Source organism: Thunnus albacares, chromosome 16 (assembly GCF_914725855.1).
Source record: "Thunnus albacares chromosome 16, fThuAlb1.1, whole genome shotgun sequence".
Taxonomy (NCBI): domain Eukaryota; kingdom Metazoa; phylum Chordata; class Actinopteri; order Scombriformes; family Scombridae; genus Thunnus; species Thunnus albacares.
This window is the reverse complement of record NC_058121.1, coordinates 21734665-21761965: the sequence shown is the minus strand read 5'-3', so window position 1 is coordinate 21761965 and position 27301 is coordinate 21734665. Positions and strand designations below refer to the sequence as shown.

At 39.8% G+C, this 27301-nt stretch overlaps 2 protein-coding genes across 5 annotated transcripts; one reads left to right on the top strand and one right to left on the bottom strand.

The window, feature by feature from the left end:
• The first annotated feature begins 1396 nt into the window (after positions 1 to 1396).
• Positions 1397 to 19366, top strand: tdrd6 (tudor domain containing 6). 2 transcript variants are annotated; one of them, XM_044376268.1, is made up of 20 exons: positions 1397 to 1709; positions 5716 to 5812; positions 8340 to 14182; positions 14420 to 14499; positions 14688 to 14765; positions 14975 to 15026; positions 15204 to 15283; positions 15456 to 15510; positions 15760 to 15827; positions 15919 to 15976; positions 16150 to 16226; positions 16415 to 16486; positions 16719 to 16773; positions 17060 to 17127; positions 17272 to 17314; positions 17504 to 17556; positions 17644 to 17752; positions 17884 to 17951; positions 18441 to 18495; positions 18778 to 19366. In XM_044376268.1, exons 3-20 carry the CDS (start codon positions 8419 to 8421, stop codon positions 18867 to 18869), a joined length of 6927 nt encoding a protein of 2308 aa, XP_044232203.1. In that variant the 5' UTR covers positions 1397 to 1709; positions 5716 to 5812; positions 8340 to 8418; the 3' UTR covers positions 18870 to 19366. The 2 variants fall into 2 exon arrangements, with proteins under 2 accessions (XP_044232203.1, XP_044232202.1); XM_044376267.1 differs by lacking the exon at positions 1397 to 1709 and adding an exon at positions 3495 to 4046.
• Positions 19012 to 26763, bottom strand: pla2g7 (phospholipase A2, group VII (platelet-activating factor acetylhydrolase, plasma)). 3 transcript variants are annotated; one of them, XM_044376274.1, is made up of 11 exons: positions 26275 to 26763; positions 25761 to 25888; positions 25097 to 25247; positions 24499 to 24592; positions 24320 to 24388; positions 23212 to 23383; positions 22294 to 22407; positions 21182 to 21273; positions 20829 to 20999; positions 20555 to 20703; positions 19012 to 20408 (listed from the first exon to the last, which is right to left on the bottom strand). In XM_044376274.1, exons 1-11 carry the CDS (start codon positions 26336 to 26338, stop codon positions 20308 to 20310), a joined length of 1305 nt encoding a protein of 434 aa, XP_044232209.1. In that variant the 5' UTR covers positions 26339 to 26763; the 3' UTR covers positions 19012 to 20307. The 3 variants fall into 3 exon arrangements, with proteins under 3 accessions (XP_044232209.1, XP_044232210.1, XP_044232211.1); XM_044376275.1 differs by having other exon boundaries at positions 26461 to 26627; XM_044376276.1 differs by lacking the exon at positions 26275 to 26763 and adding an exon at positions 26143 to 26268.
• Between the last annotated feature and the right edge of the window lie 538 nt (positions 26764 to 27301).

Below are 27301 nucleotides of genomic sequence, written 5' to 3'. Positions count from 1 at the left end.
ATGTTCACAAACTAGCGAGATGAAATTACTTCATGAGAATAAATTAAACAAAGCAGTATGATGCAGCACTGCGTCCCCCTAATAACCTGGTCAGGAAACACTTCTGGTCTGGTCTAGTTGTGGTGCACAGTACCTCCAGCAGGAAGTCTTCTGATGACCTCTGTGGCTGTATTTTCATGTGTATTGTTCCTTTAATGTGCAGGTGTGGCGCTCAGTCCAGAAGGCAGGAGGAGTTCACTAACCTGTCTCTGGACTTAGTTCCTGGTGGCTCCGTAGAGAAGATGCTGGAGGAGTACCAGAAGGTAAGTTCCACCTGTCCTCCTTAAGTCACATCATCACTGACTGAACACACACACTCAGCACTTCTGTGTTTGTGGACATAATTTGGTTTAGTTACTCAGTTTATAACACACAGCCTGTTGTCTCTGTGCTGTTCTGCAGGAGACAGCGTTGGACTACAAGTGCGAGTGTGGAGGGAGCGAATCGAGCCAGAAGCCGGCCTTTGAGACCCTGCCGAGGTGAGCGACATCACATCCATCATAAATGTTGTAACACCTGACCTGATTGGTTCCCAAACTGGGCTTCATTATCCCTAAAGGATCCTTGAGATGCAAAATGTTAAGTACAGGAAATAGAATATAACGCAGTAACAATTTTGCTAACCATCTTGTTCTCTTTATCTGCTTCTACAGTGTGCTCATCCTCCACATAAAGCGCTTCCGCTTCACCCCTTCCTGGCAGCTGGTGAAGGTGCGTGACCCCGTCATGCTGAACAGGGAGCTGGTGGTGTCCTCCAAACAGGTAAAGAAATACAAACCTTACCCGAGAACAAACAGAAACATGAAAGTTAATATGTAGACTGTGTGTGCTATTGTTTAGTGTGTTTGTGTGAAGCTAACTTTTAATAACTGTGTTCATTGTCAGGGTGGCAGCTGCTACAGCCTGGTCAGCATCGTCAGTCATCTTGGGGCATCAGGAGACAAAGGTATGAAAATCACACACCGAATGCTGAATGTGGCTTTCTGTAGTCCTCTTAAGTGGACTCAGACATGTTATAGAGTCTTTCAGTGGTGAAAAGAACTACTGACAATCTCAAAGTGTTAACAACCATCTCTCTCCTGATAGGACACTACATCTGTGACAGTGTCCATCCTGATGAGCGTCCGGACACGACAACTGACCGCTGGCTCACCTTCAACGATGCAGCGGTCAGTGAGACAACTGGCGTGTCCGTGTGTAGGGAGCGGCAGAAATCAGCCTACATCCTTTTCTACAAGAGACAGGTAAGAAGACAACGCTGTCACATCCTGCACTGAAGTCCAGAAGAAGAGGGACAGTTTGAAACACACCATCAGTGTATTTACTGTGAGTCTCTTGTCTGTATTCTCAGGTGTAGAACAGGGTGTAGGGCGGAAGGAGCAGCGACCTGAACGCACCAGGGGCCAAATGAAGAGCGTGTGAGGATCGTCATCATCCACTCCAGAGGAGCAGCTGCGGTAAGAGAGGAGAGATGATGGACGAGGAGCCGACGTGACCAGGAGCAGCCGGAGGATCCCCCAGCCCATAGGAGGATGGGCCCCCCGAGAGCCTGGTTCCTCCCAAGGTTTCTTCCTCTCTGAGGGAGTTTTTTCTTGCCACTGTCGCCTCACATGCTGTGTTAATACACCAGCATCTGGCTTGCTCTCGGGGGACAACTGTAAAAAGAAAGCGTAAGAAAATCAAATCAATCTGATTTCTAATTGGATGATTTTCAATTAAGTTATTACAAAAAAGTCTCTTTGTCTCTCTCTCTCTCTATATATATATAGAGAGAGAGAGAGCCTAACATAATAAAATCTTTTCTAACATTGAATATGTGGTTTAATGGTTTTAAATGATGTCAAATCTTAAAATGAACTCTAAAACTGACAGGTAACCAATGAAGAGAGTTCTGAATCAAGGTGATATGATGGTCTTATGAGTATATCCACATTGTGCTGCTTTATACTTGTGCTACATTTCAAGAAACGTACACTCTACATTTATCTGACAGCTTTACAGTGGTGGGGTGGTAGTTGGGAGGACTGGGACAAAGAAATCCCAGTTGTCCAGTCTGACAGACTGAGCTGTGTGATCACAGGTTTCTTCACATACAAACACACATTTAATGTCTGAACCAAGTCTACAGGAGAGTAAATGAGCAGCGCTCGTCCAAGTGATTCAGTCCTACTTTCACCTGACATGAAATTAGGAGGTCATAGTGGACACAGTGTGTCCATAGCATACTTTTTGCTACAACTGATATGCAAATTACATCCCATCTGTCAGTTACGGAGCGAAATGTTTATTTGTAAGTCTCCAAAATCTCAGTTTAGTAGGAGAAACAATCAATTGAATTACCTTTGGACAGGATTCAACACTGGAGCTGTTCTTAAGCTTTAAACAGAGTTAGTCAAAGTCAACTGACTCAACAGATGATCACACATACTATTAGTGATGTTTCCAAACTTGTAAACTTTATTATCTGTAACTGTACACAGTGACCAATTTCCTCTGCTTCCATCTGTCTGTGTAGAGGAAGGTGTTGGTGAAATCATTATGAGGCAACACTTTCCACATCAGCCCTTCAAAAGTGCTTTTTTGAACTAAAACATAAACATTTCATTAGACAGTCATTCATTTTGAGATTGTATTTCACTTATTGTACATGTTTGCTTTTGTGGTTTACTGACATATTCCAGTTCCGAGCATGAAAAGAAACATATTTGAAAATCACATTTATATTACACATTAGATTGACTGTAACATGCATTTGCTTTTGTTGATAAGAATTTTCAGCCCTAGAGCAGCAGCAAACTGGTCATCCTCCTGAGATGGTTGACCTCTAAAAATTAAAACAGGATAGTCTTCATTGACATCCATTAGCTGGAGTGTAAAAAGGTTATAACAGGTTGAAATGAATATCTCCCATCTGATGTGGTGTCTTCAATCAGACAGTAGTAAATGACAATACAATTAAAACAGGACAGACTTGAATGATATCCATTAAATGCAGTGTGAAAGATGGTTATGTGAAGTTCAAATGAATATCTGATATCTTTAATCTGATAGTGGTAAACGAAAATCAGATAAATCTGGACAGGGATCTAAATGCATGGTCAAAGATCTCTTTATTTGTCAGCTTGGGTTGCATATTGGTAGATGACATTTTTCATTATTAACTTTCACATAAACAGAATACAGTCCGTGGTCATTTAGAGGTACATCTATCGTTTCTTTCTTTCTTCTGAATATTTCTACGAAAAATACAATTGTTTATTTATAACGTGACATTTTCACAAAGGAGCAGAGTTTGAACTTAGTAGAATATATGAGAAAATAACATGAAATTTAGTTTAAGTTGTGCGTTTACGTCTTTGCCAAAGCAGAACGACAGTAAGGAGGTGTTTTGTCGAAAACTGTTCCCCCGTCGATATGTGTTTTCTTTGCAGCCAACCTTATCCTTAACTTCAAGGGGGTAGTAACCAGTCGTGCTCTGAGGTTCTTAACCTGACCCCAAGTTTACCTTAACCCCAACCAGTTATCTCTACTACGCCTAACCATAACCATAAGCCCTAACTCTCACTGCGGAGGTGGTTCTACGGAAAACAGAGTTCTAACAGAGGGAACAATATTTGAGGGGGGACAGAATTCGGCAAAACACCTGTTAAAAAAAAAAGGTTTCGGCACGCGCGTGGTTTGGGGCTAGTTAACGTTAGCCGCAAACTAACCGTTACTAACGGTTTGCTGTGGAGTTTGTTGATTTTGTAGTTACTCTAACAATATTTTCCGAAGCAGTTAAACGGATCATCTGACACAACAGTGCACACCAGAACAAAAGACCACTGGAGGTGGAACAGGAATAGTTAGCTAAGCCCGAAAAGTTTAGGCGGATGGAAAAACGTTAGCGCCGCCGCGACTGTGTGGATTTGCTGGGCTAACGTTAACGTTCATTAGGTGAAACTGTTAACCACCATAATCGTGGATTTAAGAAGACTCGGCAGCAAATATCGCCACTAATAAAACGGGTGAGTTATTGTTTTCCAACTTCCCTTATGCTACTGCTATGTATGCGTACAGAGAAGCTGCAGGATAAACATGTCGCTAATCTGCACACCGTTAATTTAGCCTAGCACCTGTACACTTTACCTGCCGCTTCATTGATTAAAATGTCTGCGGTGCCGAAGTAACGTTAGCAAAGTTAGCTGACCTTAAACAAAGTCAAGGTTCTTTGTGTGATTAAATGTAATTAAACGCTGGCATTTTGGGGAATATCTTCCCGAACAAATTGTGAAATAAATAACCCATATTTGTGATTAAAACAAAAATAAATTAAACCGATTCGCAAGCCTAACGTTACCGTCGATTAAAACGATTAACAGCAAAAAGAAAAATGTTCATCTTGCTAGCTTTGTGACAGACCAGTTAGCATGAAGTAGTGTCGTTTATTTGATAAGATTCGACAAATCAAAATATAAGTTAGCTGTTTGTGGTTTTTGATCTGGATCTGGTCTAATGTGGTTTGAATAGAGAAATATAATTTGTTTTATAAGCAAAATGAAGGTTTTACTAATCCGAAAGTGGGTTTAAACAGCGTTAATGCATCAATCCGCTATTAAATATCAATATTTATGTTTCCCATAACTTTCCCCTCAAAGGTTCTATATGTAAGAATGAGAAATTCCCTCTCTTTAAGGACACCAGTGGCTAGTGGTGAGCTGCAGTCAGCATCCTGTTGCTCGCACTACCATCGGTGCAAGCGAGCAGCTAAAGCCACAATATCACGAAGCCGCAACCTCCAGGGCTGAAGTGACACAAACTACAGTTCCTCAAATGAGCACTTGAGGCTGGCTCCAAAAGCTATAGCTCCAAAATTTATAGCAGAAATAAATAGGGCTGTAATCAACCAAAGAAAATCTTGGTCGACTGAAATCGTACATAATCTTCAACTAATCGATTAGTCATCCCTAATGTTGTTCATCCGTTCAAAAGAGCTCGAGAGACTTGTAGCATCAATGCCGAGGCTGAGGAACACCATTCTTCAAAAAGATATTCCCTCATTTGGTGTTTTGATGATGGTGGTGGAGATCACTGTCTAGCACGTCAGTCCAAAATCTCCCATAGGTGTTCAGTTGGGTTGAGATCCTCTAATAATTATTCCTAACGATTGTTAAATTTGACTAAAGCTCACCTGTAATTTGACCAGAAGAGAATGGAAAAAAGACTAAGCCAGTTAGTGTTTTAAAGTGTTATATGTTTGAATGTTGCACCATCAAGAAAACATACTGTCTGTTATTAAATTTGATCGAACTATATGAACAAAAAGGCATGACTGCAACAATTTTAAAGCACATTTGTCTGTACTTGTTTTCTGTTAAACATCTATTTTATTGCCAAAGACTTCATTCTTAATTATTACTCATTACTTTATGTAGACAGTATATATTATTGATCTGTGATACTGCTATGAAATCATCATAAGACATGATTTCGCCCCCACTGTACAAGAGATCACTTATAAATAATATTTCTTTTTCAAACATTGATTTGATTCGATCGATCTTAAATCAAAATATTTGTATTTCTTTATATATTGTACTGTAACACTTGGCTTTGGTTTTCATAATGTGATTCTGGTTGATGATCTTGGTTTTGATACCAGCTGACCCTCTGTATTTAATTGCATGCTGTTTTCAGATTTCACACTGCATCAGCTCCTATCAAGATTTGTCCAACGTCCACCATCTCCTATCTGTGAACATCTCTGTGAACATCAAAAAACAAGGCAGACGTGGTGAGTATTTTGGCATATGGCAGCACTAACCACCTTCCAGGGGAAACCCGGAAAAGCAGTGTACACCTTTTGTGTTTTGGCACGCCACTCAGTTTGCTGTATTTATGAATGTAGCTTTATTCAAGACATCTCAGTCCACATCTCTGCTTTCTTCTGTGATTTTATTTTGCTTTCCTAACATTGTAAAACAAAATGTAACAAATAAATGTTTATTTGTTTAAAATGATATAATAATGAATTCATGAGTGAGTGATTCAAGTCATTCGTTTGCAGGAGGAATGGGGTTTGTTTAAGACCGCAAATATACAGCTGATTCAGGTTGCTAACAGTTAGCTGCAATGATTCAACAACATTGGTCTTGGACTGCAATCCAGATATATGACATTATCTAGATTGATATTATATGCATAGGCTAACATTTAACATTACTACACACACATGAATTATGTGTAATGAAGTGTATTTCTACAGTTGTACTGGATGAATGTGCACGTATTTATATGTTGATGTGTGTTTTTAGATTTGTCTGTGGAATTGTTAGTGTGATAGAGACTATGTAATGGTGTTGCATGTAAATGAATGTTTTTAATATCTGGTAATTGTTCTGTGTGTACCTGCTCAGGGACTGCAGATGGAAATTAGCTAAGAGCTAAATCTGGCATAAATCATCTCTTCTCATTTTTAGATTGTTTTTTGTGCATGATCCTTGTTTAATAAAGACTAACAATAATACTAAAGACTAATAATAACAACACACACACACCATTACTGTTTCGAAAAATTGTTTTGTGTCACTGGCTGCTAATCTGTTTAAAATAAAAAATGAAACAATATGCAGGGATTAAAATTCACTCTCGCTATGGCAGATTTCCATCATTCATCAGTCCATAGAGGCTATTTATGAGATCCGACCAGTGTAGATCCGAGGAGAAGGAAAAAAAGAGATAAAGTGGTGGGGTAAGGAGGGTCGAGAGAGAGAGAGATAAGTAACTTCCCATTCATTCTCTATCTCATTTGTGGACTTCGATAGTGTAAAAAAACAGTGTGAGCTGCATCCAAACAGATGTTGTTCTTCACTGATTGTCAAACTCACGAACCAGTGGGATTGTTTACAGAGCATGCACGCGTGACAGACCAGTGTGGAATATCTAAACACAGACCATTGCTCAATTTAAGCTTATAGTTCTGAGTGACAGATCAAACATCGTAATCCCACATGACAGAATAACAACGGTAAGATTTGTATTATTGCTGTTGAATGTTCAGTCAGTGAAAATGAGTTAACAGAAACGATGACCAGATAAATAACGGTTTGCTACAGGTGGTAGCTGGCCAGTGCTGGGCAAGTTCACGTTTAGCCTGCCAATTGAAAGTAAATAACATGTTGTTGTTATTATTAAAAGAAAATAACATGCAGATAGATGTTTAATTGTGTCCCATAGGCTGTGGGCCTAACTGTTAGGCCTAATACATGTCTGTATTATAACCTTTTAATTATACAAATTAGGCAAACTCATGAAATAAGTCAGAACAAATAGCAATTTGAGGTGTGTTGTCTTCCCTTAATCTTATGTGTATAATAATTAATAAGAAAAAAATGTATATACTGAAAAGTTATATAGATGGTTGATTATTTGAAAGAGTAAAAACTTGGCAAGCTTTGGAAAACAGAAAAAGTATCAATTTAATTTCATAGATTGAAAATGGTATTGAAATGACAAAGTGAGTATTAAACTTGATGGCTGCATTAACGAACAGCAACAATGGTTCTGTGTGGAGTGCTGTTGAAATCTAAAAATTTTACATAGTGTTATTTGTTTAGGTGTCATGTAATGTAGTAATGTAACGTGTAACATGTTTTACAAATTGCAGGTGGGGAATATGACTTTCACTCAAAAGACTCTTCTTTTTTTGTTTTTGCTTTAATCCTTGAATATGGGTTTTTCTGGATTGAGTCGAGTGCTTTTCAAATTTAAGGATATGCAGCCTGTCTGTGTGTGTATACAGACCATTGTATCATTATATGTTTGTTTATGTTTGGGTTTTAGATGGTTGCTTGGACAAAATCGGCAGTTTGAGCATATGATGGACATTTTCATAATTTGTGGACATGTAACAGAACAAACAATTAATTGATTAATTAAATAATTGATAGTTGTAGGTATTGTTAATAAACTGTGTACTACAAAATTTACATACCTTCTCCAGTCAGTGCTTTGCCTCAGAGACTGACTGACTCACTGACTTTTTGTCTCAGTGATCAGCTATATGTGATGTGTTGCAAATCAATTTATTGAAACATGTATAACATCTTTTATGCAACATTTTGTTTGAATTATCCTAAAAATTAAAAGGGACCCCAGTGTCTGGGGAAAAAAACGCTGTTGTTTTGAACTGCTCTTGATCTGCATTGTCTTCCTAAAATGTGAATGAATACGAATTTAAGTAGTCAGTAGCAGTGTTGGGTTTATTGCGTGTTTGTGGTTCTAATGTAGGTTTCTGTGTCTGTGTGCTTGTATGTTTTCAGATAATATCCAGAGCTCCACACGACTGTGTTGATGAGAGGTGACAAATGATGGGTAGTTAGAATTCATGAAACTGCCAAAATGTCATCAATCCTTGGACTCCCGACACGAGGATCAGATGTAACAATCCTCATAACCAGGGTCCACTTACATCCCTTTTGTGTGCTTGTGGAGTTCTGGGGGAAATTTAGCCAGGAGAGGACAGCAGATTATCAGTCCCTGGCCAAAGATATTCAGTCTCCTGGAAACACATTTCAAGAGTTTGAGGGAAATCCTGGTGACCAATGCTTGGTTCAGATAGATGGTACCTGGTATAGGTCCCGCATTGTCTCAAGAAATGGCTCAAAATACAGTGTGTTCCTCATTGACAAAGGGATGACAAATAACACCATCACAAGTATGCTGGCATGGGGTAAGAAGGAACACTTCCACCTGCCACCTGAAGTGGAATTTTGTTTGCTAGCCAATGTGTTACCTCTCTCACCTGAGAACAGATGGTCTCCGGTGGCTCTCGAATTCCTGAAATCTCTCTCAGGGAAATCTGTGAAGGCACATGTGCAAGATGTACTGGTGTCTCACAGAACATTCGTTCTGCACATCCCTTGCATATCCAAACAAATGTATGAGATGGGATTTGCCAAGAAGCTGGCTCCAGACATGTTCCAGGATTTTGTACTCATGTCACTGCAGGCCCATAGTGGAGCTGAAGTATCTCCAGAGACTCAGCAAAGCTCCATGGGGGCAGGTGAGCGACTGCACAAGCAAGAGCTGTACATGTACCCAGAACTGCCATCAGGAACTGTGGAGACTGTTATAGTCACAGAAGTGACAAATCCACAGCGAATTTTTTGCCAGTTGAAGGTTTTCTCACGAGAGATGAAAAAACTCTCAGAGCAAATCACACAGTGCTTTGAGGGCAGAACGACCAATTGCATTGTAGGTCCTGAAATGATCGGATTTCCGTGTGCTGCAAGAGGAAGTGATGGCAGATGGTACCGCTCTGTTCTACAACAGGTATTACCATCCAAAAAAGTGGTTGAAGTACTGAATGTTGACTATGGAACAAAACAGTTTGTTCAAGTGAAGAATGTAAGACCACTGGCTACAGAGTTTTTCAGGATGCCTGTTGTGACTTACATTTGCTCCCTCCATGGAATCCTCGACAAAGGGGTTGGATGGACAACCACCCAGATCGACTATCTCAGGACCCTTCTTCTACACAAAACAGTGATTGCCAAATTTGAGTACCAAAGCATCTCTGAAGGTGTTCACTATGTCACGCTATATGGGGATGAGAACACAAACATTAACAACTTGTTTGGTTCAAAAGAGAGCTGCTTTCTGGAGTGTGAAAAAACACTTGGAGATTATGCCATTCGAAGCACAGCATACAGCCGCCAGCATCCTGCCCAGCAAGAAAAAAATCAAAAAAAGATGTTACCTTCTGGACAGGTTGTAGAGGATAAAGGGAAAGAAATAGCAGAGAAGTTGCCTGTTGAAGACCTCTCCCTTAACTCCTCACATGTGGCATTTGTACAGCATGCATCCAACCCATCAGAGTTTTGGATCCAAACACAAAACTATGCAAATGAGTTGGACGAACTGATGGATAATATTTACCATCTCTACAAAGATTCAGTGAACAAAGATGTGGTGAGAAATCCAACCGTAGGGCTCTGCTGTGCTGCTAAGGCAGAGGATGGTGACTTCTACAGAGCAACCGTGTCTGAAGTTGGTGAAAAACAAATCAAGGTGTTTTTTGTGGATTATGGAAACACAGAAGTGGTTGATAGAAGTAACATCAGGATCCTTCCTGAAGAGTTCAGAAAGCTGCCATGGCTTGCACTGAAATGCACTTTGGCAGGTGTCAGGCCAAAAGATGGAAGATGGAGTCAGGGTGCCAGTGAGTTTTTCATCAAAGCAGTCACAGATAAAGTTCTAAATGTACACGTGACAGCAAAGTATGATGATGCTTATGTTGTCGAACTGACAGATCCTGAGGGACACGGAGAAAGAGATCTCACTAAGCTGATGTGTAGCTCTGGCCTTGCTGAAAGGGATGAGACACAGAAACAACCTAAAGCCAGAATGGCCATGCTACCTGCAATTATCCCTGCCACACCACATTCAGATGTCAGACTCTCAGGTGTATACAAGAACAGTGGGATGTCTTTTCAGACCCAAAACACTGTTGGCCCTGCCAGCAATGAAAGGAGAATTGCTACATTCAAGGAGAATATGTTTCCCATCGGAAGTGTCCTTGATGTCAGTGTGTCCTACATCGATCGCCCAAATGACTTCTGGTGCCAACTAGTACAAAACGCAGGGCACTTGAAATTGCTCATGCATGACATACAGGCTCATTATGCAGGAAGTGAGTTTCAGCCTCTTGTAGAAACGGCATGTATTGCTCGCCACCCCGATAATGGAATGTGGTACAGAGCCCTTGTAATTAACAAACATGAAACACCTCATGTAGACGTGTTGTTTGTTGACTATGGCCAGACAGAGACAGTCTCCCTCTATGACCTGAGGAGGATCTGCCCAGAATTCCTCACTCTGCATGGTCAAGCTTTTCGATGCAGCCTGTTAAACCCTGTGGACCCAACGTCTGCCATAAACGATTGGAATGAAGAAGCAATAGCAAGGTTCCATGACTTTGTGGCAACTGCTGCATCCAACTTTGTGATATTAAAGTGCACCATATACGCTGTCATGTACAGTGAGCAGAAAATTGTTTTCAACATTGTGGATCTAGAAACTCCCTTTGAGAGTGTCTGCACCAGTATGGTCAATCTTGTCAAAAGTGCACCTCCCAAAAAAGTCTCTGGACCATCTTTCCGTCTGGACACATACTACTATTCAACACACAACATCAAAACTGGGACAGAGGAACAGGTCACGGTGACATTTGTGAACAATGTCAATCAGTTCTACTGCCAGCTCGAGAGGAACACTAATGTGATAAAAGATCTCAAGATGAAAGTGAACAATCTCTGTCATCAGCTTGAGAATGTAAAGCTTCCAACAGTGTTTGGAACTTTGTGCTTTGCGAAGTTCACCGATGGGCAGTGGTACAGGGGACAGATCAAGGCCACAAAGCCATCAATCCTGGTTCACTTTGTGGATTATGGTGACACTATTGAGGTGGACAAATCAGACTTGCTTCCAGTGCCCAGAGAAGCTAATGACATCATGTCTGTGCCTGTGCAAGCAGTTGTGTGTAGTCTCTCTGATGTCCCTACAGTTGTTCCCAGTGAGGTGAATAGCTGGTTTGAGACAAGTGCAACAGAATGTAAATTCCGAGCGCTAGTAGTGGCAAGAGAGCCTGATGGAAAACTGCTGGTTGAGCTGTATCACGGAAACACTCAACTCAATTCAAAGATCAAGAAAATGTTTCGAATAGAGATGCAAAAAGAAGAGCAAATTGTCTGCCAGGGTCAGAAAGCATCAAAGGTTTCACCAAATAATGCACAAAAGACTCCAAAAGCTGTGCCAAAACAAGCCACAGAAATGGATAATAACATGCAATCCATCAAGAAAAATAACATCTCCGCCCCAAAACGAGATGAGACAAAATCTGCGGGTATAAATCTGCCGTTTGCAACAAAGCCTTTGAGACATGGGAAATGGGAAACATGTGAAAATGGTCAGAAGTTCAGACCTGCTCCATTAGAGCTTTACAGACCTCCACACCAAAGACAGCCGTGTGGGAGTACACAAAGTAATATGGGAAATGGTTCTGAGCCAGCAGATGCCCATATCAAACTAAGAGAAGAAAATCTTCCCACAGTCAATAAAAGGCTCATGAAGTCCAAGTCACTTGGTGCAGAATCTCAGAAGGAAGGCGATGTGGCTCCAGAAGCCAAAATCGAAAAACTCCTTAAACTTACAGACCTGCCTGCAAAATCTATCACATCAGGTATGGAGGCAGAAGTTTATGTCTCACACTGCAACAGCCCATTGAGTTTTTATGTGCAACTTGTCAGAGAGGAGGACGAAATATTCTCCCTTGTGGAAAAGCTCAATGATCTGCAGTCAACCCCCGAAACAAACAGCATTAAAGATATGCATCCAGGTGACCTTGTTCAAGCAGAGTTTGCAGATGATTCCTCTTGGTACCGAGCAGTTGTAAGAGAAATTCATGGCAACACAACGGCTCTTGTTGAGTTTGTTGATTTTGGAAATACAGCAATGATGCCAATTTCCAAGATGGCCAGACTCCATAAGTCTTTCTTGCAACTACCCATGTACAGTACACACTGCATGCTGAGCGATGCTGCAGCCCTTGGAAAAGAGGAAATGCTTGATCCAGAAGTGGTGGCAGCTTTCAAAAGAGACATTGGTGGTAATGGCGATAAGGAGCTGAAGTGCCGGTTTATCAGGCAGTCAGGATCTGTGTGGGAAGTCAGTCTTGAGAACAATGGTGTTAAAGTGATGTGTAAAGCACCTACTAGATGTCCAACTGATGATTCTGAAATCACCCCAGAGAAATATGAACAAGTGATGGAAAAGTCTGTCCAGAACTCAGAACTGCCAGCTGAGAACTCAGGGAAATCACAATTGAACATCTGTTCTCTGCGTTACCACCAACAAGCCTTTCAAGAGGGACAACAGCTAGCGGTTTATGTCACAACTATAAATGATGCTCAGACCTTTTGGTGTCAGTCTGCTGACTCAGAAAAACTTGATAAGATAACATTAAGTGTCTCAGAAGTTGGGGATGCAGCAGATCACAGACAGTTTGACACAGACTGTCTTTCCCCTGGCAGCCCATGCATTGCTCTTTTTTCAGAGGATAGGCTTTGGTATCGTGGAGAAGTCATTGCCAAAGATGGAGACGAGCTGTCCATTCTCTTTGTGGACTATGGAAACAAGTCCAAAGTCAAAGCAACAGATCTTAGAGAAATGCCCCCAGACCTTTTTGAAACTCCACCACAGGCGTTTTTGTGTGAGCTGGAAGGTTTTGATACTTCACATGGATCTTGGGACGTTGGTGCAGTAGATGAGTTGTCAGTGCTCACAACAGACAAGTTGCTACAGCTGACTGTCATTAGAGTAATAAGAGAAGAAAGAAAGAGCAGATGCATTGTGCTGCTGGAATGTGAAGGCAAGGTGATAAACGAGGCACTGAAAACCTGGTGGAGGAGCTCCATGCCAGTAAACAAACCTGATGCAGTTGGACTCTCCACTTCATGTGAAACACCACTGACATGTGATTCAACAGAGAAAGAAACTGTGCTACCTGAGGATCAAACACCAGAGGAAACAGAGTATTCCAAAATTCAGGAAGTAGACAGTGACAAGCTTGTTGACCTTCACACAACAGATGAGACCTACAAATTAGAAAGTAGTCAAAAGAACAGTGAGTGCTCTGAAGATTCTCATCATCCTGAGTCCCCATTAGAAGAAAGGGATCAGATTTTGTCCGAATGTGATATGACTACTGAACCCCAAATATTCAGAATGATGGAGAGCCTGAGAGAAACTGTTTCTAATGAAGGGGTGAAAATATTCCCCACTATCGTGATATCTCACACTGAATCTGATGATGTCTTGCCATCGGATAGTGGCATAGAAGACAGCATGTTACCACCACCTGATAACAAAGAGGACCACGATATTTTGACCTTGAGCTGTGTCAAGAATGTGGTGGAAACTGACTCTGAAGAGGAGAGTGCTTCAGCGATGGGCACTATTGAGCCAGATGAATCAAACTCTCCATCAGATGAGAACCTTCAGAAGGCAGTGGATGAGTCTGAGGTCGCAAAGACTGGCTTAAAGCCTCCACATGAAGAGGAGAAGACCTACAACATGGAAGGCAGTGCCGACGTGATTTATTCTGGTAAGCAACATATTCATTTTTCCTTGTTTCTGATTAGTACACAGTGTAATGTAGTACATTGCTTTCCCATCAAATGAGCAGCTAAAACTAAATTCATTTATAGGTATCATGTAAATTTGGAAAGTAGCAGTGTAATACAAAATGTTTTATTTTGCATCTGCTGATGGTCACCTGTTGTTAATTTCTGTCAGTGATTGTGTGAAGTTAAAGATTTTTTTTTTTTTTTAACATTTCCAGATTCAAATGAAGAAAGAGATGATGGCAAGGTCGCCACTGCAAGGGAGAGTTCTGTTACCAGTGTGACAGCAGTAAAAATGGTAAATTCTGTGACATTGACTTCTGCATGTACAAAGTGTATAGATTTTGACTACAGTAGGTGTTTACTGAACAGGACGTCTGATCATTTTAAGAGGTTTTAAAGAAGTAAATGTTGTTCTATGACTTATGATTTGTACATATGGATAGATAGACTTGATGAAATCTAATTAGGTCTCATCTTCTATAGGTTCCCCGCAAGGCTGTTCACAGGCAGAACATTGATCTGCATGAGATAATTGCTGTGACATCTGAAGACTCAAAGCAGGTACACAAAGTTGTTTGTAGCACACACACACACTTTACAGAAAAATAAACACCTTTAAATGGACAGTTTAATAAAACAAAACTTGAGGAGGTTGTGTCCACATAGGTTGTGATTAGGTCCTTTGGTGCACAGTGGGCCAAAAAAGGCGTTTTAAAAACTAAAGAGGACATGATTTTTTTAATTCCTTGGTTTTGTTTGTCATCTTGTAGATTGAGAGTGACTCTGTGCTGCCCTCCTGTGTGCTTCCTGCACAGCAGTTTGGTGAGTGATTCCTAATTCTGCCAATGAAACACTCATAGACTGTATTAAACAATGTAGTCTTAGACCATTAGATAATCTGAAAAAGGCTGTCTAAAGCATACTGTAACTTTAGGTAAAAATTCCATTACAGTGATGATGTGATTGTGATTTGATGATGGATTGTATTTGTCTTAACAGATGCTCCCACAGAGCAGGAAATTGAAGCTGGAGATGGTTTCCAACAGGAAGAGGTCCCACGTGTTACTGCTAATGTCAAGGTAATTTTATGGAAATATAGTATTTTGTATTGCAGTTGCTCCAAACTTGTCAATAATCATTTTTGAATATTTAGTGTACAGATTACTAATGCAAGATAATTTAAGGTAAAACTTCATTGACATGTCCTGCATTAGTCTGCAGGTCAGTGGTTGATAATCTGTTCTATTTTAGAATGACTTGATGACTGAAGAGGAGAACTCAGCTCATCACGAGGATACATATTCAGGTTTGTTGCCATCATCTCAGATTATTTGTTGGATTAAATACTTTCAGGCTTTTTTCCAGCCGTTACTTTTTCTCTTGCTTATTAAAATGCAAACTTGGACCTTATTTGGATCCAAATAGTTAACCTAGTAGTTTAAAACACAGTCTTGGTCTTCCTGCTGTTTTTTTCATAAGCAAGGAAGCAGTGTGAAGCCTTTAGGCAACATACAGTAATGGTTGTTTATCTAATCATCTGCCTGTGTATCTGCAGCCCTGCTAGCTGACACTGGTACAGCCGCCAGTGAGACACACACCTACACATCTCCGTCTGCAGATCAGGTAATTGTCCTGAATTCAACCCACAGGATTCTGAAATCAAACAGCAAAACATCTCATGTCTGACGTGCTTTTTGTCTGTATTGCTGTTCAGGGTGACGTGGTTGAAGAGGCGGCCTGCTCTGTTGAAGAGGCCTGTTTGATCTGTACAGGTATCACACTCCACTAAATGAACAACAGTGTGCCAGGAATGCACTGTGATGACTGGCTTAAACGGCTTATCAGTCTTATGAAAGCACTGCTCTGTTGTAGTTGGCAAGGGATGCAGTATGTTTAGTATGTAGTGTGTCATTAAAGATTTGCCTTTTTGTCTTTCGCATTGCAGATATAAATGAGGGAAATGATGACAGAGAGGTTGTTGCGAGAGATGATTGTCTCAGCGGTGTGACAGCAGAGGAAATGGTAATTTGCAACAAAATGAGTTTCCACATGTGAGGTTTATGAATCTGCAGTGGGTTTCAGTGTTTGTGGGGTTGTTGCAGCTCAGGTTAGTTAAAACGGATCTAATTCATGGGTGAATCATCACTTTGGTGCACATATAGATGAATGTAGGAAATGGAAATATATCCAAATGAATCCCTTTTTTAAAGGTTTCCCAGGAAGATGGTAGTCCTGAGGTAAAAGTCAACCTGCATAAAACAATTGCTGAAGAATCAAATCAGGTAAAAATGCTTGTATGTGAAGTACTATAGATTCTGTATGTGGAAACTATATAATCCTTATTATTATTTTATGCAAGTAAGGTAACTTTTGGGTCATTTATATTACTTTTTATTCCATATTTGCTTTAATACATATATTTAAGTGGCAATATTTTGTTTTTTTATTGTTGGTTTGATTGTGTCTGAAATTTGATTTTTTTCTATTAAAATGGTACAATTTCTTATATTGTAGGTCCAGAATGAATCACTGTTTCTTTGTGGGGAGCTTCTTCATGAACAGTTAATTGGTGAGTCATTTCTAAACACCATAACATGGGCAATAATAAATGCTACAAGAATGTTAATATATTAAAATATTAGGGTGTATTTTGTGAGGCAAGCTGTCATGAAAGTGTACCACTGAGGAGTGTTTTGTTTATTCACTAGATGATCACTGGTTACTACTTCTAACTGCAAAGCTACTCAGGGGCCTATCCTGCAGAACTGTCCTCTTCTGGATCAATCCTGTTGTTTTATCAGATTATTTTGATGATGTAATTTAGATATGTAGTTTGATTTTTAATTTCTTCACAGAGCACCAAAGGGAAAGTGGAGACATTTCCCTACAAGAGGAAGCACCATGCACATCTGCACATAACAAGGTAAAGTTGGACCCAACTTTGAGTAAATGGAAATAATCTGAGCACCGTAATGAATATTAACAGTTTTTTGTTTTAAAGGTCTTTTTTATTGAGTATTAGAGAAAGTGTTGGAGTCTCAGTGATTGATCTTGTGTTCTGTTTTAGGATAACATGATTAATGAAGAAGATACATCGATTCTTCATGAAGGTAAACTTTCTGGTTTGTCGCCGTCATCTTGATTCTTTTCATGTTATGTTAGTTTTCATGTTATTCCCTCATTTCTGTTTGTCTCGCAGCTGAATGCATTTCCCATGAGTCCATTTTATTTTGGGTAACAGATCATTAAAAACATGACATACCACATGTGTGACTAATCACCCGCTTCTGTGCTCACAGCCCTTCCATCTGACACGCAGCCAAAAACCCACACAGTTCCCTATCCGGATATGGTAATGACCACGAAAACACAATTCTGACCTTAAACCGCGAAACATCACATCACTGACGAGCGAATACTGTCTTTGTCGCTGTTTTAGAGTCACCTGGTTGAAGAGGTGACCTGTCTTGTCGGAGAGATCTGTTTGATGGACGTCTGCAGAGATGAACAGCAGCTCGATCAACAACTAAATGCGCCAGCCGTGCTCGGTCATTACTGACTTTTCTTCACACGGACATAAATATTTGACAGAAAACATGCTGCTGTTATTTAAAAACAGAAATGGATTATATTCTACTGGTGTGTAAAGTTGTGTTCTGATATCTGCTTGTTCTTTCAGATCAGATAAGAGAAGGTGAAACAGAGGATGATGAGCAGCTGGTACATACACCTCTGAAACAAAACAAGGTAACTGTCAGAAATGTGACGGTTATGTTTGTTTTAATTTGATGTCCTCAGAGTTCTTGTCCAGATGTAAATAGGAAACATGTGCCTTTATGGACAAAAAAGGTTCTACTGTATATATCGATGGTTTAATGTAGTTTTAGACTTGTTGACATGACATATTCTGCTTCTTCTGTTACTGTCCATATGTAGAACTCTCTGCAGTGCATGTTGGTTAGGTCACTGCACTTTTTAGGCTGTAGGGGACTTAAAGTGCGCTTTATAAGACAAATACAGTTTCTGCTCATGTGGCCGACAGTATGGTAGGACTCAAACAACCAGCAAGTCTTACACACCCCAGTCATGTACAACCTCCACAGCATTCAGAAGACATTTGTGCTGTTTCTAGTACAACAGAAAAACAAAAAATACACAACTGATGTTTTAGTAACTGCCATTCATCATACTAAATGCCGCCCAAAATCACTTTGTTCTGAATTACTAATTTTTCAGGATTTTAACGATGGCGTGCTCGCTGAAGAAACGTCGTCGTCTGCTGACAGTTTTGGTGAGTCACAGTATCACAGTATTAGTAGTGTCAGTATTTGAGGTCTAAAATGTATTGGTTTTGGCGGAAATTAAACATTTCCCCTGGGTGAAATCAAACACTGTCAACAGGAAATAGTCAAATTCTTTAAGTTTAAAAAGCTTATTCATGACTCTTGAGTATATCTGAGGCTCATTCTAATGTCCATTACTGCTACACTTTCTTTTCAAGATTACATCTGCAATCCAATACGTGTTGCATGCAATACCAGATAACAGTTTGGTTTTTTTACCTCCTTTTTAGAGGCCCAGCTGTCAAAGATAACTCATCTGTCTCTTATCATCAATGATGGTTCTGCTGACACTCTGGGCGTTGAGCAGCAGCCAGAGGAGTGACAGCCTTCTGTTTCCTTCGTGAGACGCTTCAGATGGATGTTTATCAACTTAAGTTTAAATATGTCAAACAGGTTTTAGTTCAGTATTATTTATGTTCATACTTTTGTTTTTTAATGGGTTGACCCAGCAGGTCCTCTTTGTCCTTTGACTTAATGGATAATTTAATTGTTCGTATTTAAAAAAAAAAAAAAAACAACCATCTGGTTAAAGTGCGTTTGTACAGAAATAGTTGTGGGAAAGTAGGAGTTGTCTATATCTTTGTGCTCACCAAGTGTTACCTGGAGCACTGTTGTGTTAGATATAATCTGCTGCATAATTCTTTGGAAACAATATCTGAGTACCGAATCTTTTGTTAAATATTAAAGAGTTAAAAGCTCACGTCTGGTGAAATGCTACAGTTTAAGACTTAAAGAAAGTTTTCTGTATTTGGTGTGGAAATATGCATGCGTTTAAGATAAATTTATGTTGGCACAATAAATATCATTACAGATCTATAACGATGAGACGTGTTTTCCTTTTCATCCCCACCTGCCTGCCTCCTTGTTTGAAGCAGTTTAACATACGAACATACAAAACACAAGGCTGCACATATTTGTATACAAACCAGATTTATTGGATTTCTCTTGTGTACAAATGCAGGTATTTCAGACAGTGAGTGTATAAAAGTAGAAGGCTGTTACATTTTGTCGACCCAGGATGAACAGGACTATGAGTGAAGGCACAAACTATCTTGATGCATCATTATTTGATCTCGTAGTGTTTAGTCTAAAATATATTTTCTTCTGATGATTATCATTTCCTTGTTTAGCTGCTTTCTGTTGAAACAGGAAGGACACATTAACCAGCTTAATAATTTAAGATCATATAAGACCAAATGTTTAAACAATATCCAACTCTAAACCCATTTTTTTTTTTTTTTTGGATATGATTCTCATTATAGGCCTTATCCCATAATCACACTGCAATCATCATAGTGTAGCTCGTCTCTGCTGGAAGGTCATTTCAGAGACATACAGTATTTCTGTAGAATAACATTTTATTTACACACTAAAAATAAATCTATTTTATGATTAAAAGAATTTCTCTTGAGAAATTTCTGGTAATAGTAAAAATGTCTTCAGCTGCTCGTATGCAACATTCAGGCCTCGTGAAACAAACATTGGTACACCGATTGTGTGTTTTGTCTCCCAAGAAAAACGTTTTTCCTGCTGACGAGGTAGAGATTCATTCTCTATCTTGGCTCTTCAGTGGAGAAATGCAGAACAAAAACACCATTCTCCAAAATTATCCTCAGTCCATTTTAAACAATATTTGCTTAAAATACTAAGTAGGTCTGTCTGGCATTTTTTTTGGACTGTTCCACCGACTCCAATGTACACGGGCGAAATCTTTCAGGAAGTCCCAGGTATTTCAGCAGTGTATGAGGCTCGGGTGTAGCTCAGATGGCAGACTGAAGCACAATGATGTTAGATCCTGGAATGAGGTTCTCATCCTGCCCATCAATCAGAGCGTCCCACTGATTGAAGGTTTTTTCCAGACCTGCACAATCGAAGATGATTTGTTGCATAATTCACAATTTCAGCAAAACAGAACTTAAAACGTATTGGTGGTTTAAGAGAAAAAAACCTGGGAGACACAAGAAATCACATCCTGCTGAGACACAAAGTTGTGTTTGTGTTTCTTACCGAGATGCTGCTGCAGAAAGGCTAGTGTTGCTTTGTTGGAGAGGTCTATGGCGAGCTCTGGGTCGATCTCCCCCTTCAGCTTCATCAGCTTTCCGATCCAGTTACCCGTGAGGAAGGTGAAGTCCGGGAAACTCTGGTGGACTGTACCTCTGGAGGAAGGCGGTTGGAGGAGAACATTAACACAAACTCAAAGGGAAAAAAAAAGATGTTGAAAATGTTAGACAGGAACTTAAATTCTGATAATGAGACTTGATCAGTGATTGTTCTTTTATACCGAATAGTGATCATTTTCCTCTGTATCACAGCTGAGTCCAGCTTCTTCATGCGGGTGATGTTCCCCGCCCACTGGAACTTCTCTGAGTTGATGAAGAGGATTGGCTGTTTCACTCGAGGAAAGGTCTCGTCCTCTAAAGGGAACATCCAGGCGTCCAGCGCTACACCACACCTGATAAAAAAAGAGTTTTCAGAATGTTATCAAAAAATACAACACGTCAGCATTAATAACAACAAGTATCAATGAATATGAAGAATATGAAAGTTTGATTCCATCTCTTGATTCTCCTTTGTCCTAAACAAGGAGACATGATGATGGAAGAACACTGGATGTACATTTTAAAACCCACATACTTGAATTTAACGTCTTTGCTTAGGGCTTCGATCACCGTCGCTCCCCCGAAGGAATGCCCTATCGCCGCTACCCTGGACAGATCCATGGAGTTCTGTCAGCCAGGAGACAAAGAGGAAGAGATAATGAGTAAGAATTTACTTTAAACTATTGCCTTAAACCCTCTCTTTCACCCAGCTGATCAAACTGATGCAAACAGCTGGGAAGAACACACATTGAGACAATGCCCTGCGTGACAAAACATCAAAGATATTGATATGATTTGACTCATTTGGATGACTGAAGCTAATATGAAGCTTCAGCCGTCCAAATGAGTCAAATCAAGTAGATATCTTTCAATGTTACAGTCTTTTTAGTGCCAAAGTCCCTCTTTTTGTCACTATGCTTCCACCGCAGCTCAACAGGGAAACACTGTCTGAGGAAACACAAAGAGTGAATTTGATGCTAAAAAGACTGGAAATGTGGCAGATATCCACTAGATATGACTGACTCAGACTGCTGAAGACTCATATAAGCTTCAAGTAAAATTTTAACCACATTTTTGCACAGAAGTAGGACTGTGGATTTTGTCCCCCATCACTTACACTGTAAGTCCATTATGAGGGGATCCTCTAATGGCCAGTATGAACAGGACGGATGATTACAGCGAGAAACACGTGTCAGTGTTCATTTGGGAGCCTGACTGTTGTTTTAAGACAGACTTGAAAAATTGTGAACTCATCCTTTAACCATTTCAATATTAATGTGCCAATGAATCCCTCTGTAGTTCATTCATACTGTCCAAAGAGAGGCCAATAAAAACTACAATGAAAGTGAATACAGTACTTAATTACTAGTACATAAATATAGAACTACTGATGAATGTAGAAAAAGTACCTAAAAAAACACTCTAATCAAGATAACCAACTTATATATAATATTTTCCACCCTTGGATCTACTAATATTTTGTTACAACAATGGAAACTGACTATTAGACCATTTTTCATTGAATTTTCTGATGAATGGTAGGTTCCATTTTCATTGTTTTGTCTGTTGCAACATGCCGTTGGCTGGTTTTCATTACACGACTTCTCTGAAACTAGACCTAAAAACAAAAGTTCCTAGAAATGTTACCTTCAGCGTCATCCAGTCAAACTGTTTTTGCAAAACATTTTGCACTGGTGTCCCTGAGTTGATCTCAGTCAGTTTATCCAGAGCCATAATGCATTCATCTGCTCTCTGCTTCACCTGGGAGTGACGGGGAAGATCAACATGAAATATAGTTCTCATTTAAGTCTCACTCTTTGAAATACAAACTCAACATGATACAGTGCAGTACTGTATTTCAAACTGTTACAGATAGCTCGATGAAATGCAAAGATAAGAGTGAAAAGAAAATGATGAAGCTGGCAGACCAGAACAAATATCAGATCTGGCTGAAAAAATGAGGATGTGGTTTGATTTGATCATCGGTGTCGTGCAGCATATCGGTTACTGTGTGTAAAGTTAATTTGTTGTGCAATCCAGCTTCTGCAAATTCCAAACAAACACTGTATGAAAGAGGAATCATTTCTCCACCTCTGCTTTCATACTAAGAATCTAGTACGCTGCTGTCATTAAAGGACCAGTGTGTAGGATTTAGTGGCATCTAACAGCGAGGATACAGATTGCAACCAACTGAATACTCTTTCCCTCTTCTTCCAACCTTGTAGGAGAATCTACGGTGTCCACAAAACTCTCGAAAAACGTAAAAGGCACTCTCTAGAGCCAGTGTTTGGTTTGTCCATTCTGGGCTACTGTAGAAACATGGCGGTGCAACATGGCGGCCTCTGAAGAAGAGAACCTGCTCCCTATGTATATATAAAGGGCTCATTCTAAGCTAACGAACACACAACGATTCTTATTTTCAGGTGATTATACACTAATTAAAAACATACTTTAAATATTATATTCTATTTCTGCGGACTGAAGTCTGTTCCGCTAGATGCTGCTAAATTCTACACACTGCACCTCTAAGTAGATTTTATTTTCTGATGATGTAACACTTCGTACTTGCTTATTTCTGAGGGCGAATTCATTCTCTCCGTGTTGCAGAGGCCTGTAATACATCCACTCCTTTACCATTCCGTCTGTGTCTGAGGCAGACGGTTTAGGCGAATTCTTATCGGCCTTCTCTGACTCCGTCTTCTCACGAAAAAAATATGTAGCTGAGGCGGACAGGTCTCTGCGTTCAAAAAGAAAAAGACAAGTCGGCAAAATTACAATGATTCAGAAGCTAACTACAAAATAACATTATTGTTTGGATTTTTGAAAATTTGACAGGTTGATTTGGGCTTTTTTTTAATTATTTGGATGTGTTTGGAAGCTTTTCCTTTAATTGAGTCCAAAGTTAAAAAGTGTTTTAGCACAGGCTCACAGTACACACATGCATAATGTACTGTGCGAAGTTTAGTTGCTCACTAAAGTTGCTAGTTGCTATCCCAGGCTTGAACTTTGTCTTTGTTTTTGTTGTGACTTACTGTAGCTCATATTAAAACGGAAATGACAGCCGTGTTTTTGACTGTTTCGGTTCGTTTACAGTCAGACACAGAGCAAATCAATTTGGCAGTGTGACAGAAGCACGAGTGGCTGCAGGCATGTGAAACTGTTCCCACATAACAGCCATGAACCAGCAGGTTTACTATCACACACTGGCACATGCTCTGTCTGTGGCTTTTGCCTTTAACCAGCAACTAAAATTCAGTGGGACACCACTTCAATCCACATGAGTGACAGATTAACTGTAGCCATTATGTTCATCTCCATACCATCCTCTTGTCTCTATACTGAAAAGAAATGTGATGACCTGGTTCGTACTATTGTCTGCACACCGTTTCCACTCCTACTCCACCGATAAACAGCCGCTTGCAGGAGAGACTGACTTTGCTCGTCTGTGGTGACTAACCTCTGTTACTGTTAGGTTGTCCTCCAGCTGACATACTGTGTTAGTTTCAGAAGTTTCCTGTTCTATACAGGATATGATAAACATCTGTTGTGCCAAAACTGCCTGATCTAATCACTGTTTGTGTTCTGTGAGAAGCTCCTTTTGTTTTTAATCAAGCAAATGCTGACATAAACACATAAAGAAAATGTGTGTTTAATAAAGATCGTGTATAAATACCTGTGTTCCACTGAGGCCACGATGAAGCCCTGAGAGGCCAGTTCTGAACATATGGCTGAGTACAAGGTCCTAGAAAAAACAACAACAAGGAAACATCCATTAGACATCCCTGGCTGACAGCTGATCTTCACTTCATGAGCAAATACTACAGCAATGTCAAAGATGTGTTGTGTGTATACCTAAAGGCTCCTAAACCGTGGGAGAAGATAACTACTGGACATTTTCCATTTGATTTAAATGGAGCATCCAAGCAGGCTGGGATCTTAAAGGACCCTGAAATAAATAAATAACAAAAAGACAAACTTTAAAAAAAAAGAAAAGGAACATAACAGTGTTTGTATACGTGCTAGCAAATTTAATAGTTAAGGTGTACACATGATTGTAATGGTGACCACTCCCCAAACGTGCTGTCGTGTTGGTTTTGTTACCCTTAAGACGTCTGCTGGCATCCACACAGTTGCACAATCGCAACCTACTAAAGTACAGTTATTTATAATCTAAGAGGACCACCTTTCTGTTTCACTATTGTCAAAGTTACATTGCTGTTGCTTTATTATACAGTTGGAAGTGAAGATTGGTTGAAAAAGCTCCGATGTGTGCAACAATAACACAACTCTGACAAAAATGAAAACAGACATGATGTGATTGGTTGAGTGACTCAAGCTACACAGTCTGTAAGTTGATTCATACACATTCAAAACTCACTATGGTATCATTTTCCTGTATGTACCTTCTAAATGTTATATGTCCTGCATACTACTGGTTGAAGGTATTTACCAAAGAGGTAGTTGAAAATCTTTTCACTGAGAGTCCTGTTGATTTTCATGAAGTCCGCCAGACCATTAAAATACTCTCTGCACGGGACCCAGTCTGGTTTCTCAGCTTTTTCAATCTCTTGGCAAGGATAGTAAAGGCGGAAGAAGGTGCCCTGTTGGCGAGACAGATACTGAAGGTTCACAATTAAGCAAACAAATACACTAATGATAAAAGGTGCAAGTAGCAGCATGTCCCAAATATGCTTTTGTTTACAGATACTGTCATGATTAACTATGTAACTCTTGTCCTTGTTGGACTGCTATCAGACGATGATAAAGTAACACAACTGATAATCAACATCTTATTGCTGATCTCTAAATAGCTGTAAATACAAGTTTACGCCCAGACGTGCTATCTCTATTCATCCATTTTCATGTGCAGCGGCTTTAATTTCTGCTGAAATTAAGCAATATTCTAGTTTTTAGTTATTCCTGATCCTTTTTTTCTTCTTCATAAACATTTAAACTTAAAGATATAGGTGCAGCATGATGTTAACATTGCTTTCTCATTTAAGATGGCCCTTTTGTCAAGTTATTTATTTTCTCTTGAGGAAGTGAAGCACGCCTATTGCAAGCAACTCTTTGCAACATATCCTCTGTGAGTAAATATGCAGTTGGACTTTTACCTGTGCTGAGTGGTCCATCATAAAGTCAGTACATCCCACAGTATTGGGGCCCTTGGCTGGCGGGATCCCGAGGTTATTACTGCAGGTGTTTCCCATGGCGAAGAAACCAAGCGTGTATCTCCTCTGCTCTGTGGCGTAAAGACACACTAATGTAACAGTACACTCAAGTCAACCTGACAGAAACAGATAAAGATGAATGCCCAAGTCATGGCATGACTTGACAGAAAATAACAGAAGTGCTGAAAATACACCTGCTGTTTTCTCATAGTGAGCTCTAAATCTCAGCAGATTATGAACCCTTATATTAAATGCTGTTTTTTTTTTTTAAATTCCTTACACGTTGTAAGTGATATTCACTGTTAATGTATGAAAGGTCACTCACCTGGGTAGTCTTCTTACATTTAGTGTGCTTTTTTATCAGCTGTTTTTCTGTTAATTTGCTGTCATTGTAACAGTAACAGTGGCTGAGGAAACGAGTGTGGTATTTATAATAGTGTGGCTTTTCAATCCCTACCTGTCCTTGTCCACTCGTAAACCTTCTTGACTACCAACTGTACAAATCCTCCATTAGAAAACATCGAGCTCAGAGGTTTGAGCAGCAAGCTAACCTTCACGCTAAGCGAGGTGTCTTCTGTGGCTAGCTTAAAAAAAGCCACAAAAACACTTATATAGCTAGTTAACAAAAAGAAACAATGCCTACCGGAGATACAGGCGTACGTTGGGTGTCAAGGGTTACTAACATCGGTTTCGTAACATAATCGTGTAATTTGAGTTTCTGTAAAAAATGTACCAGTGTGAATCATTGGGGAGTGGTTTGCCCAGTTAAACAGGTCGTTTAGTGTAATGCTGCATTCATGTGCTCCTCGGGAGTTGGGAAGTCGTTATTCTGACTTCGGTGTGTTCATGAGAGAAACAACATTGGACGCTGCAAACAAGAGGTGTTGTATTTTGTCTCAGACCTAAAACCACTAAAATAATGCTTCACCTTATTTGTTATCAGGGTTAATAGTAATAATAACTACAAATAATAAATACATGGACAGCAACTAACGGTTACAACCTAATAGCATATTACAAATTACATGTGAGCAAAAAATTGATATGCAATGTGTGAATTAATAAACGTTTCTTGCCATCAATCAAACATTTGACTTTCGGCTGTCATGTTTCAGCGCACATGACGCCAAGTTTCGGCAAGTGGTCAACCAAAATTTTCTTTGTCTTTCCGAGTTGTTATTACGACGTGAATTTTCCCAGCTGGGAACGCATTTTTCTGATTATTCAGACAGCACATGAATGCCACATTAGCTAGTAACATAGGAGGGGGACAAAACCAGAGCCGTTGAAGAGGAGAGTTCACGGCAGTTTCTTGTAGTTAGCAGTGGTCCTCCCACTGGCTGCCGAAATAGTTCCCAACTATACTTAACTATATTAAATAGGTTATATATAGAACTCATATCATCTCACAGTTTTCGACTAAGTATCTGACTTTTGGGGGGTTTAAGGCGGTATACGTGTCTCAATATCCGCGCTCATATGTC